The sequence below is a fragment of the Tenrec ecaudatus genome, chromosome 1 (assembly GCF_050624435.1).
Source record: "Tenrec ecaudatus isolate mTenEca1 chromosome 1, mTenEca1.hap1, whole genome shotgun sequence".
Lineage (NCBI taxonomy): Eukaryota > Metazoa > Chordata > Mammalia > Afrosoricida > Tenrecidae > Tenrec > Tenrec ecaudatus.
In genome coordinates, this window is record NC_134530.1 from 251,020,384 (window position 1) to 251,033,914 (window position 13,531).

Below are 13,531 nucleotides of genomic sequence, written 5' to 3' on the forward strand. Positions count from 1 at the left end.
AGATGATATTGAGTTTCTCTGTTGTTTGTTCCCACAAATATAGTCAATTTGACTCCTACTGAGGTCCACAAGTATAGTTGCTGTATATGTTTTTATAAAAAATATTTTCCATGATGAAGTTGTTGATCTAGAAAAAAAATTATCATGTGGCCTCCAGTGTAGTTTTATAACCAAAGTCATATATTTCAGCTACTGACCCTTCCTCTTTGTTTTTAACTATCACATGGCAATTACCAGTCATTATCAATGCTTCTTAAATGTATGTCTGATCAACTTCTGACTGAATAAACTGGCAGCATTCTACAATTTCTTCATCTTTTGCTTTAGTGGTAGGTGTGGTAGGCTGGGTTGACTAGAGAAACAAATCCAGTGACACTTTTATATTTATAAGAAAGAGCTTTATATCAAGAAGTAATTATATATCAAATCCATAAGCACAGTCCTAGTCTGTAAGTCCCTCTTCAGATCGCTGTCACATGCAGTGTTGCAGAACACAGGAAGATCATGGGGCAGTGGGTGCCGGGTCGTGGATCCGAGGTGGGAGGAACAAGGCAGGGCTGTGCAGCTCTCGGAATCAGTGGCTGAGAGAGGGGGAAATTCCCAGGACCCTTCTATAAAACACCGCACCCCAGGAAACAGCATCAGGCTGTGGCCTGGTTGACTGGTTGGATCCCTCCCCTGCACTTCATCCATCTTCAAGTTGACATAAAGTTATTTAACCCCCTGAGTAGGTATGTAAATATGTCTTCTTTGTAGACATGTAGATATTATCCTATCATAGACAGCATCATCCTTCAAGATACACCTTTTTTCCCAAGATACATCTTGAAATGTTTTATCTTTTTTCTTGATTAAAACAACACCATTCCTCTTGAACTTATTTCTCCTGTGTTTATGAACAATAAGATTGTCTGATTCAAAAGGCCAGCAGCAGTCTCTTTCAACTCACTCATGCCTATGATATCAATCTTTCTGTGTTCCATTTGACTTTTGACAACTTTTAATTTTCCTAGGTTTATTCTTGGTACATTTCACATTCCAATTTTTATGGATATTTTCAGTTGTTTCTTCTTATTTTGAGACATGTTTTATCAGCAAAGCTTTGTTCCATCTATGTCTTTAAAGTGTCTTTAAACATCATCTTTAGACACTATATCAGACAGTGTTCCACAGCCATTCGTAAAGTTGTCAGGTTAGTCCCTTGGAAGTGGATCTTTATTCTTCTAGTTTATCGTTGTGTGAAAGATCTGCTGACGATGTCGCGCCCTCGGCGACCCTGCTGGCATTGGAAATACTGGTGGCATAGCTTCCAGCACCGCAGCAGTCTGCAGGCCACTACGGGTGACAAACTGACAGAGGATTGGTGGTGGTGCTTTGTCTGGTTTCCTTCTTGACATTCTTTTTGGTGGCGAAGAGGGATTCAGCAGATTTTTTTTTCATTGATCTTTTGCCGTGCCACTTTGTTAAATCCTTATATAAGATACAATAGTAAGATAACACATTTTAAAGTAAAATATTACCGAATATACCAAAATATAAGCCGACCAGAGTATAAGTGGAGGTACCTAATTATTACCTGGGAAACCAAAAAAACTGATTGACTCAAGTATAAGCCTAGGGTGGAAAGTGCAGAAGCTCTTGGTGAGTTTCAGTAATCAAAACAAATGAAAATAAAATTACTAAAAATTGAGACATCAGTGGGGTAATGTATTTAAATATTTATTTTAAATAAAAAACATAAATAAAAGGACAAATCATTTAACATTAGTAAACCAGCACAGTAAGTGGAAAATTGGTTCAACAAAAACAATAAGGTATCAACAATGATACCTTAAGAGTACTATTCCCTGAGCCCAATCAGCAACCAAGCTAAAATGTAAAGACTTAAAATCCTTCAAAACTGGATTCCTCCTCATCATCTTCCGTATCCCAATGCAGAGCTTCAGCTGATGTGAGGTCATCATAGACGATGTCCTCGCTGGGTTACCACTGACCCGTGTATAAGCCGAACCTCAGTTTTTCAGCACATTTTTCAGCTTATACATGAGTATATATGGCATATAGAAATTTAGGAAATCAGAAATGTAAAATTAATTCAATTGCATTCTTTAAAAATACTAAAACAAACTAACACTGCCATCAGGTTGATGTACACTCACAGTGAGCCTATAGGACAGGATAGAATTTCCCCTGTCAATTTTCAAAACTGTAACTCTATAAAAATAGAAAGCCTCATCTTTCTCCTCAAGAGCTGGCTGGTGGTTTTGAACTACTGACCTTAGCAGCCCAGCTTAAAATAGGAACTTAAATATCAGTGTGACCTATTTTTGGAAAATGCTGACAAGAGGGACTAAACTATTGTATACATTTAGCCATGTTTGAGGCCTATCCAATGTCTGGTCACTCCCTTTAACTCTGTATTGTTATTATTTTTTAATTGACTGCGCTATAAATACAATGATTACAGATAATAGTTATAACTGGAGTTATAAGGTGGAAGCTCCTATTCTAGGGCACTTGCTGTTGTTTAAAAAAAAGCAGCGTCACTCAGGTAAGTGTAAATATAATATAGTTTAACTATTTTCATTGTGTAATTCAGTGTGTTTTGACATATCTATATATCGCTATTATGACACGAACATTCTCATCAATCAAAAAGGTTCCCTGTTGCCTCTTTGTAGTCAACCCTTACCTCTACTTCTAGTTCCTGACAAAACTGTTTGGCTTTATGTCACTCTAGTGTTTGTCTTTCTAGAATTTCATATAGGCGTAACCATAAAAGTACAGCATTTTATTCAAACGTCCTTAATTTGGCATATTGCTTTTGAAGTTCATTTTTGAGTTGTACCAGAAGCCATTTCTTTCTTACTGATGAGTAATATTTCACTAAAAGATATGCCACAATAAAAAATGCATTAGTAGTTGACATTTGGGTTGTTTTCAATTTTTGACTACTTACAAATAAAGGCTTCAGTCTTATTTTAATATCTACATTTTTATATCTAAGACTTCTAAGGCTTTCTATATCATTTGGTTTTACTCTGTAATATAAGATGGATTAAGGTTTAATTACATGAAGTCTTTAACAAATCTTTATATTATAATTTCACTGAAAGTTTAAAGAGCAAATTAGTTTTATACGCAGCCACTCAAATGAGGCCATTCATGTTTTAAGGGAGGATTGAGTCAGTGTGACTAGCCTTCATGAGGTTCTTCTCCCCAGCTTGAATCAACCTTCTTTTTGGTTATGCTTCCACATAGCTCAAATAGCTAATTTCACTTGCTTATTCATCGAAAGTTGAAAGCTTGAGTCACCCAAAGGCTCCATAGAAGAAAGGCCTGGTCATCTACTGCCGAGAAAGGAGCCGGTGAAGACTCTAGAGAACACGGTTCTACTGTGACACACACAGCAGTGCAGGAGTCACAACAGGCCCAGTGGCAACTGGTTTGATTGTGTCTGTGCTTTCCTAATTTTATTTTATCCCCCTTCCTTCCACATGTTGCATTTTATCTTCTAAATTCTCTTGGCCATTTTAAAGTTCTCATGAAACCATAAACCTCTTTAACAGTAAGAACTGTGCCCTGTTGATTTGATAATACAGTATATAGTAGAATCTTACATAGCAGAGTTATGGAAAGTATGTAATGAACTGATTAGAATTTTTTATTTCCTTGTTTACCTGAGTGGCTTTTTAATAATCATTTCAATCCATTGTTGTATTGCCTCTATAGTGTTATAAAATGGATTTCCCTAAATCAAGATATTTTGAATCCTACCTCTGCCTCTAAATTACTCACCATGAAACCTTTGAGATTTCTAATTCTTTATAGCTCTCATTTTCCTCCATTATAAAGTAAAATTAAACAAATGTGTGGTTCCCTTTTATTCCGTCATTCATAAGTTTTATACAAAGTCTATTAAGTCAGAAAGAACCTGTAAGAAGAGAGAGCCACCTGATAGGAAAAGAGCTAAGAAGGATTGAGGAAAGAAAGAATATGCCATGATTTTATTTTATTTTATGCCCTGGCTTTCAGCAATGAAAAGTAAATGTGTTATTTCGTAAAAGAATGAAAGTTGGAGCATTCAAGAAACTTAAGTTGATGTGTAACTCAACAGCTATTAATGGAGGGGTCTTTGTGAACAACTGCAATATGACACCAGTTTTTTCTGTAGTAAATTTGGGGTGTCAGTAATTAGGGAGCCCTCCAGGGCATTTCTGCCCCGTCCTATAGGGTTGCTATGAGTTGAAAGCTACTCTATGGCAGTGAATCTGAGTTTGATTTACTCATTCTAAAAATTCACAGCATCTTTCTATAAGGGATCCATAAATCCCAATTGATGACTGCTTTCTCAACATAACTATTACTAGTCCCCTCCTACACTCTCAAGTGGATTTAGTTGTGGACAGTGTGTTACATGGCCACCTATTGTGGATGTTCTTGGAGCCCCAGTGTATTCTTTACTCTAGGGGCTTGACTTGAAGGTTGATTCTCAGTTAAAGTTGGCACAGGCTGCTTCTTTAATCAGACTCCCTTGAGAGACTGCTCTTTAGTTAGTGGTCTTCTTTTCTCATCTGTCTGCAATCATTTTTGCCTCCTTTTAGAAGACTTAAGCAGATTCGCCAGCATCACTTAGCGGGCTTCACTGAGTCTTCTTCATTCTGGCTAGGCTATAAGACTGTCATTAGACATGCACCGTCTATTTCCTTGTGCCAAATCCTGAGTTAGCTTCAGAGTTATAGAGAAGCAGACATAATCCACTAAGTAAAAGGTGAGTAATGCTACCCAAGTTGCAGACTCACAGCATATATTGAGCTCACCGAGGATTGACTAGTTCATTTAGACTAGGGAGGAATTGGGATGGATTGTGAAGCAGGCCATACACTGTGCTGAGAGACAAAGGGAAGAAGTAGCAGTATGTTCAGCGTCAGAAGACATGGCGTGTGACCGGGGAGGCAAAAAGTTGCCTAGGATGACTATCCACTTTTTGCAATATATGAGTTTGGAACTGAGTGTGAGGCAAGACCTTGGACAACATCCAGGAAGGTGGTGTTATTAAAAGTGACAGAAGGACCCTACTAAACATTTAGCATAGCCTCCTGATGCTTTCATTTCAGCAAGGTATGGGTGTATTTTCAATCTGAAATTGTATATTACATTGCTACACACCTTGACCAGTTTCAGTACTGCCTTTCCTTTTGTTGCTTTATAATTAGAAGTCAGTGAATTTGAAGTTCCACAGCGGTACATATACAAGTAGTGATGGCTTTATAGAATTGTTTATTTATCATTTGGCAAAGAGTAGGTGGTAAAATATCTCAATCAGTAAACTAAAGCAGCATGAATGAGAAATGCCCACAAGGAGATCAGGAGTTAGAAATAACTGTGTCAGTTAATTGAAGGATGCTCTCATATCACTTAAAAAACTAGCTCAATCAATGTGTTTGCTTACTGTGTCAGTATCCACTGTGCTGTCATAGATGAGGTTCTTTGAATGCCTTTGGTTCTTAGGAAGTTCCTATCTTTGTCACTGTGATTAGATATTGACCCAAAGGGATAAGGTCAGTATTACGTCACAGTGAGATGGGATGCTGTCTCCTTGACTATGGAAGCTTTTTTGTTTAAATTCAGTATTTCTATATGACCCTCAAAAATTTTTATTATGAAGTTATTACTTCATAATGAAGTTACAACTGATGAAATTAATTTTTCATACTTATCTGGCAGGGGAGATACCATGATCACGAAGGTGGTTTTCCCAGGGCGAGACTCACCCATTGCACTCCGGATGTGCTGACCCCTGCGATTTCCCCCAATGTGGGAAACTCGACTGCATAATTTGTGGTAGTGGGGGACTGTGTTCGCGCTACCCCAAAGGGGAAAAAAAGAAATTAATTTTTCATATTCATTCTCACATTCATATTATATGGCCTAATGTCTGAAGATGTATCATGAATGCCTGCATTTTGTACAATAGAATCATTTATTACTTGCCTGTAGATATCAGCTCTTACCAAACATTCTAGATTTCATTTTCAGTGTGAGAGGCAAAAGGAAGATAGTCTTTAAATCTTCATTTTGATATATTGAGTCATGTTTCTCCTATAATTCTAGAATCTTGAAAAATATTGACCATTCAGAAGATAACAGATTGAGAAGTGTGACAAACTAAATGTTTACAATGTTACAGAAAAAAGGATACTTTTTTAGAAGTTGTTATAAAAGTTATTATGTATATGCATCATTTTGTTGTAATTCCTTTTTAACCCGTGTCTACTTTTCTCCATTGAATTTATGGCATGAATTTTGCATTATGTGGAAAGGGCGTTTGGATTTCCCTCTAAAACAGGTCTCAAAAAAAAGATTGTTGTCACCTTCACAGTTTCCTGCACCTCAGCCCTCCGTGGCCTGTAGGGGATACGATGAGGGTTGTTCATCTGCAGATTAAATTCCTGCATGTCTCCTCTCTGTTGTGTAGGCTGGAAAAAGATAGCATTCAGCAGAGCTTTACCAACGAAGCAGAGGCCCAAGCCCTTCAGGCCCAGCAAAGAGAGCAGGAGCTGACACAGAAGATACAGCAAATGGAGGCCCAGCATGACAAAACTGGTAGGTGGTAGGGAAAGATTAGAGCCTGGGCACTGGCTCACAAGTCAGGCCCACGCCTCACTGTGAAATGACATCAGGAACACCTGTAACCTTTGGCTGGCCGAAGGGAGCAGATGCTAACTACACCGGAGATTCCGAATTACATATTAGTTAGCGTTTAAAAGAGAAAATGGAAAGTATTGCCCACTGTCTGTTGATTTCAGAGTGCTGCTCTCACATCTGTTGCACCATCTGGATTATGAGTTTATTTACCTGTGTTCAAGAAACGTAAAGCTGAGAGAGACCACAACAAAGTAGAAAAACAAAGGGCTTATTTTTGGCTGGGTTTTCAGGCACACATGTTATATAAAGAAAATAGCATCAGAAGCTCTGCGGGAAACGCTCTGAGCGTACAGTTAGAGTCTCCTGAATAGCACTGAACAGTTCCCACAGTACACACATTACAGCCACTCTAAAAGCCTAATGAGTTTGCTTCAGCATCCAAACTGGAGAAAAGCTTTAGCCATTAATCGGTTCTTAATTCACTGTCGCAGCTGGATGTAATTCAGTGGCTCTAAATTGATATGTTCCTTTATTTAATCTTTGCAGCTTCGAACATTTTTAGCATTTGTATGATTTTCCCACCTCCCCCACCCCAATCTAGAGTGATGTTTAATCCTTTGCATTCTTCAAGTTCTCACAACTGCTGTTAAAATTCACTAATACAAGGCATTGACCACAGCTGGCAGCTTGGCTAAAAATTGCCATCTTTCATCACATTGGCGTGATTTTGCAGACGGAGTTGGCCAGTAACTCTTTACCTTTAATTTGAAAGTAAAATGCACTTTGGAAATAGGCAGTTTGATTTGTTCCGTGGGAGCATTATGTAGCTCCTTTCACTTTTGAGTTGTGTATTCACAGACAGTGTTAGTCAAAACAAAACAGTGTCAATCATTATAATTCCACACCACATATTCCAAGTTGATTGTACTATTAAAACAAAAGTTTTATTGATCCTGTCTCTTCCAGGAAAATGCTGCCTAATTTTAGTGTCTTGATTTATTTTGTTTTGTGTGCTATACGCTTTTTGCCTATCTAATATTAAAAAGAAGTAAAAGGCTTTGTTTAATCTGTCACTTAAAGGTAATTTCCTCACGATTTAATGTGTACTGTACTTGATGACACGGTACAAAAGAAAAAAATGACCTCTTAGGCTCTAAGTGTAAAAATGCTGACTTAAAGTTTATTAAATAGTCTCTTCGCTTACAAATTGCTAACTAAGCCATGTTGACTCATAGAATTCCCTCCAGCATACTCAGTGGAGATTTTCTTCTAACAACCTTGGCTGGAACAAAAAAAAAAAGAAAATCCACCAGACTTAGTGTTTCTCCACTAAACAGAAAAGGAGGAGATTATAGAATATATTATTGTTTGACCTTAATTGCTCATAGTATTGATCAAAGAGTCTTGGATAACATCACTAAATGTTGTATATAAAAGTGTTTAGCAGTCAGAACCACCAAAGACTACCAAAAACACCCCTCTCCAATTTTTTTTCACCCAAATCTTCATTGCAACTCATGCTGTTAGCAATGAATTCAGCCTAAGGAAAATTGCACATCTCACTTTCATAATTATATAAGTATTTGCAAGACAGGGGGATGAAATATCAGAGCAAATATCAAACATAAAGCATGGATTATAGGGCAGAAGAGATCTCCTAGGGGGTTTTAAATTAGGTGGTTGTAATCACTTTTGAAACTATGTATAGTAAATTTGTGAGATATGTCTATAATAGCTTATGTATTATAAAAATGTGTCTGTGATGCCATTTAAAGTATCTGACAATTTTTTAATGTTACACCAACCTTGCATAATAAAAAATGTTTCTAGTGTGTAATTATGAGTATATGCTTCACAAGATTCAGTGTTTTGCTAGATGAGAGGTCCTGTAATTCAGGACATCAAAGTAAGCTATTGGCTTATAGTAAATGTGTAGTGGTCTTCATGCTTTTTCCACTCTATATATCTAAGCATTGCAATATTATAACTGTAAATATCTTATATTGGTGGGAGTTATTTCTATTTCCAGAAAAGGAACAGTATTTATTGATGACCTCCCAGAATACATTTTTGACAAAGTTAAGGAAAGAGTGCTGTACATTAGCCAAGAGACTGGAAGATATCTCTCAGAAGAGCAGGTAGGTAATATTTATACAATAGCACTGTTTGTATGAATAGTATAATTTTCCCTTTAAAAATCACTTTCTGCTATTTTATAGTTTTAATATACAAAAATCTGTTGGCATTAGTTCTCTGTGAAAGTATTTTCTTTGTATGGATACTTCATCAATTGCCCATATACATATCTTAATGATTTTTTCATGATTATGTGAGCATACTATAATTTAACTTTTTTTAACGTATTAGAACTTCAGACTCTGACATTTCAGAAAACAAAAGTCAATCAAGATGGCAATTCTAACAAGGAATATGGATAAGTCAGTTTTTAAAATCTCAAGTTGATCTAGTTAACTGTTTTTTATCTATTACCACAGTTCTCAATAAACACATAGAAGATTTCTTTAGGTAAAATGAGAATGAACCAAACATATACACAGTCAGCCCTCCATCTCCATCGGTTCCACATCTGTGGATTCAGCAAATTTCAGATAAAAATTCTTCAGGGAGATAAGGGAAGCAATCACTAAAATACTACAAGGAAGTATAAAATGCTAACTATAGTATATTTCATTATATTAGCTTTTATGAGTAATTTAATGATTATTTAAAACATGCAGGAGGTTATCTAACGGGGCTTCAAAAAGTTAATGGGAAAGCTCCGTTACATTTTAATTCCATTTTTCCACAAATGTTTTGTGGCCCCCTCTTACGTAAATACTATGTCGTTTTATCTAAGGAACTTAGTCATCTATGGATTTGGGAAACCTCAAATCCACTTCTTGGGACCTTAATGATTGTTTGCCCTGCATATTTTATTGTCAGGTCATCTCAGTGAGTAAACTATTTTATATTCTAAAGTATGAGAGGCCTGAGTTCTCAATCTATGTTACTGTGCAGCTTTGGACAAGTTTATTTGATCTATTCAGACTATAGTTTCTTTTTTTCTAAATGAATGATATTGGACAGAGCTGCTTTGAAATGAATTATAAAAGGTAACATCCTATAACTATCTAGATGTCAAATATCCCATTATATGATAAAAGATCTCATTATATCTAATGGAAAAACAATCTCTATAGCTTCATTGCTGCATTTTTTCAGAAGCAAACAATATGGCTCCCCCAACAAACTAATGATTTCTCAGTTTCAATCGGAAAGAATTTCCAGGAAAATCAAAGCATATCTGATCCCTCCTAGCCCTATCTTGGGTTCCTGCATCAAATGGCAATTTTAGCTGATGGAATACTGTGGGAAATCAGAGAGTTTGTGAGCCTGATTCTTTTGGCTAACAAGAAGGCAGAGGTCCCTGCCACCTGACAGAGAATGCTCTAAATTTTACACACATTCTTTCATATACGAAATGAGTGTCTTGTTTGAGTGAGGGGAAAGCTTCAAGGGCTGGGGGTGGTGTTGGAGGAGGGAGAAGTACCAGATATTTTTAGGAAATTTAGTAAGGAAAACTGTTTGTTGTTCATGAGAGAGTTCCTTATAAAACATTAACAGTAGCTATTCCTAACCAGAAATTATTTCATTTAGGAGAAAATCCCTTTAATAGGTATTCTGTTAAGATTGTTTTATGACAGAAAGGATTGGGAAAGGAGGAGAGCTGGAAACAGGGAGCAAATGAGGTTACATTGTGGGGGCTGCAGTCAGCGGCATGAAACAAACTGTGTATGAGTTATTGAATGGAAACCAATGTGCTCCGTCAGCCTTCATTCAACCAATTCACAATCAAAGGCCACAAAGAAAATGATGGCCTTGTGAATGATTATCATCTTGCTCTCTAAGGAATCATAATTAGAAAAATTAAAGTCTATAGAAATGAAGGTGCTACATTCCTTGGCATATATTATTCAGCTCTCACAACAGCCTGAGACAGGAATTATTATCTCCTTTCACAGATGGAAAAACCAACATTCACAGAGAGGATTTAAATAACTGCTGAGCGACTGAACTAGAATTTTAGCCTAGGTATATTTCTGGTTTCAAAGCCTATGGATTTTCATATAATAATTATATATTTTATGTTTACTACTAAAGAAAATCAAGAGTGAAATATTTCCGACTGGAAAATGTAAGAGAGAAAATGTAACCTTTTAAATTCTTGTGGAGCGGTAGGTGTAGTTTGCATGTTAACCTGGAAGCTCAGGTTGACTCTGACAGGTGAACCACACCTAGTTAATGGAGGTAGCGAACCTGAGCAGCTCTCCAACAAATTTTGAATTCTATTCCAGCTCCTGACCACGAGTTGATAAATTGAAAGTTATTCTCTTATGGCTTATACATGGATGACATTTAATAACTAGTTTTGAACAAATAAATGCTAAGTGAAGAAGGAAACAAGTGGATGAAAGTTAACAGAAAATTTTACTTTTCCATTCAATTTATACACCACTTGTTTCATAACATTTGCAATTCTTCCTGCTTCCTTTTTCATTCATCCTTCTTTCCTGCCCTTTTCTGCCTTTATAGCTTTGTTTTTGGGCAAAGGCTACCCTGTTGGTCTCCCCTGGTTAATTATTCTGAAAGAAGCCTGTTTCTGTGGCAGGCAATGAAAGGGCATTTGACAATTGAGAAATAATTCATTTTGCTTCTCACTCTGCCTCTTAGCTAGGTAGTCCTGGGTACATTGCCTAATATCTCCAGATCTCAGTGTTGCCATCCTTAAAGGGTTCAAGAAGGAAGAAAAGCTCTTGAAACTGACTGTGGGAACAATTGTACCATACTGCTTATTGTAATTGAACTGTGGAATGATAGGATGTCTGGATTTGTTCCTAATAAAATGGTTTCTTTTTTTTTGCGGGGGGTGGGGGGAGAAAATATGAATACTGTTTTTAAAAAAAGTTTTCTAAAACTATGTAACAGAATTGTTGGAGCAATGAAAAACCATGTAGTCACAATGGACGACACAGATTGAAGCATTAAAAAAGACCCTACTAGCATTGAGTTGGTTCCAACTCATTGAAACCCCCTAGGACAGAATAGTATTGTTCCTATGGGTTTCTGAGATTGTAACTTTTCATGGGAGTAAAAGGCTTCATTTTTTTCCTGTGATTATGAAAGGCTGAGGCAACGTATAACCCACCAGCTGCTCTTAGAGTGATTCATAATAACTGTTAGATTGTTAAGTTTCGACTGGTAATTTTGATATCACTTCCATGAGTTACTATTGAAAAAAATGGATCTTATTGTGTTTCAGGTCATGGTCCGGCACTTTGTCTTATAAATCCAAAAAATTAAAATAAGCATCTACCATAACTCTGTAAGTTGATCAGAACTAAGACTAGCAAGCATAAATTATGTTAACAGTCATTATTTTTAAAAATGTTAAACCCATTGTCTTTGAGCCAGTTCTGACTCCAGCAATTCTGTGTGTTTTACTGTAGAATAGCTTCATCCAGTTCTCTTGGCTGCAATCTTTGTGGAAGCAGATAGCCAGGCCTCTGTCTCATGGTGCTGTTGGCTGGGTTCATCCTGCCAGCTTTTGGTCTAAGAATGGAGCACAAATCATTTATGCCACCCAGAGACCTTTTAAAACTCTTAACGATGCATGCGATATTTTACATTGTGTGCCTATAAGAAAGATAGGATAAATTGTGATTTTAAAGGTGTTTTTTAAAAAAAGAATAATTTATCTGTTTGTTAGTCTTAATTTCTTGTCTCATATGAAGATTGTAGCATATGCAATGAATCACTCAGGCAAAATTAACATTCCATTTTAATGTTAATGTCTGCTTTGATGCCACCTATACGATTTGAAATGATTTCTTAATCTTTCAATATAAAAATTATAAATGTTTTGAGCCGTATAGAAGTCCTCCAAGAAAATGGCTCTGTGCACTCTTCTATCAAACTTTTGAAATAGGAATCTTGGAGGTTGTTTTTTTTTAATTTTCAGAATTTCATCATTGTGGAAGCTAAGTATTCAAAATAATTTTTTACACCATAGGGATTTTGGCTGAGATTCTCCTCAGGTGTTATAATAAGAATTTTCATGAAAATAAATGTTTATTTTTTATTAGTCAATAATTCAGAGCAAACATTTTAGCCCCTTTCCTTTTTTTAATGAGCAGTTTTATTGGTATATAATTGGTATGATTCACATACAATTCAATAGTTCAGACATATTAAAAAGAGCTGTATAGTTATCACTAAAATCAATTTTAGAACATTGTCTTCTGTCTTATATTCATTATTATTAGCTCTCCTGCCATAGCCCCAAAGGAACCATTAATCCATTTGCTGTCTCTACAACATTACCTCTCCTGGATTTCATAGACAGAAAAGCATACCAAAAAAACCCCACAAAAACCAAAGCCAATAACAATAATAAAGCCAAACAGAAATCTTCAATTGAAAAAAATATATTAGAAACTAGAACAAATTTAAAATAGGTCAAAAGGGAGGTCACATGGTAAGTGTTAAGGTTTAACCTAACGGCGTCTGCAACAATCCACTTTCCAAAGCACTCTGCTTGATAGCAAGGCTCTTCACAGCCCTGGTCTACGAGGGGGTACCCCCGAAAAATGGGAAGTATTTTTTTGCAAAGCTTTGTATTAAAAATTTTTTTTAACAAAACAACCTTATCACCTTCAAAGTACTCTCCGTTACACTTAATATACTTGTCAAATTTGCGATTCCATTCTTGGAAACATTTTTCAAACTCATCTGTTTGGATGGTTGATAGCACCTTCCTCAATTTTTTCTTCACCTTTTCTACCTCATCAAATCTCTGTCCTTTCATGTTCCTCTTCATTCACAG

General features: G+C 36.3%; 1 protein-coding gene and 1 non-coding gene across 2 annotated transcripts in view; both read left to right on the plus strand.

Annotated features, from left to right (window-relative positions):
• The window catches only part of SDCCAG8 (SHH signaling and ciliogenesis regulator SDCCAG8), a 300,672-nt gene that overhangs the window by 193,178 nt on the left and 93,963 nt on the right, over positions 1 to 13,531 (plus strand). Inside the window, exons 14-15 of the mRNA XM_075531174.1 lie at positions 6,479 to 6,606; positions 8,678 to 8,786. Coding sequence (XP_075387289.1) covers positions 6,479 to 6,606; positions 8,678 to 8,786 — 237 coding nt within the window. The remainder of the gene's footprint in view (positions 1 to 6,478; positions 6,607 to 8,677; positions 8,787 to 13,531) is intronic.
• On the plus strand, positions 5,713 to 5,875 carry LOC142437888 (U1 spliceosomal RNA). Its single transcript, XR_012782391.1, has one exon. It is a non-coding gene; the product is annotated as a U1 spliceosomal RNA (small nuclear RNA).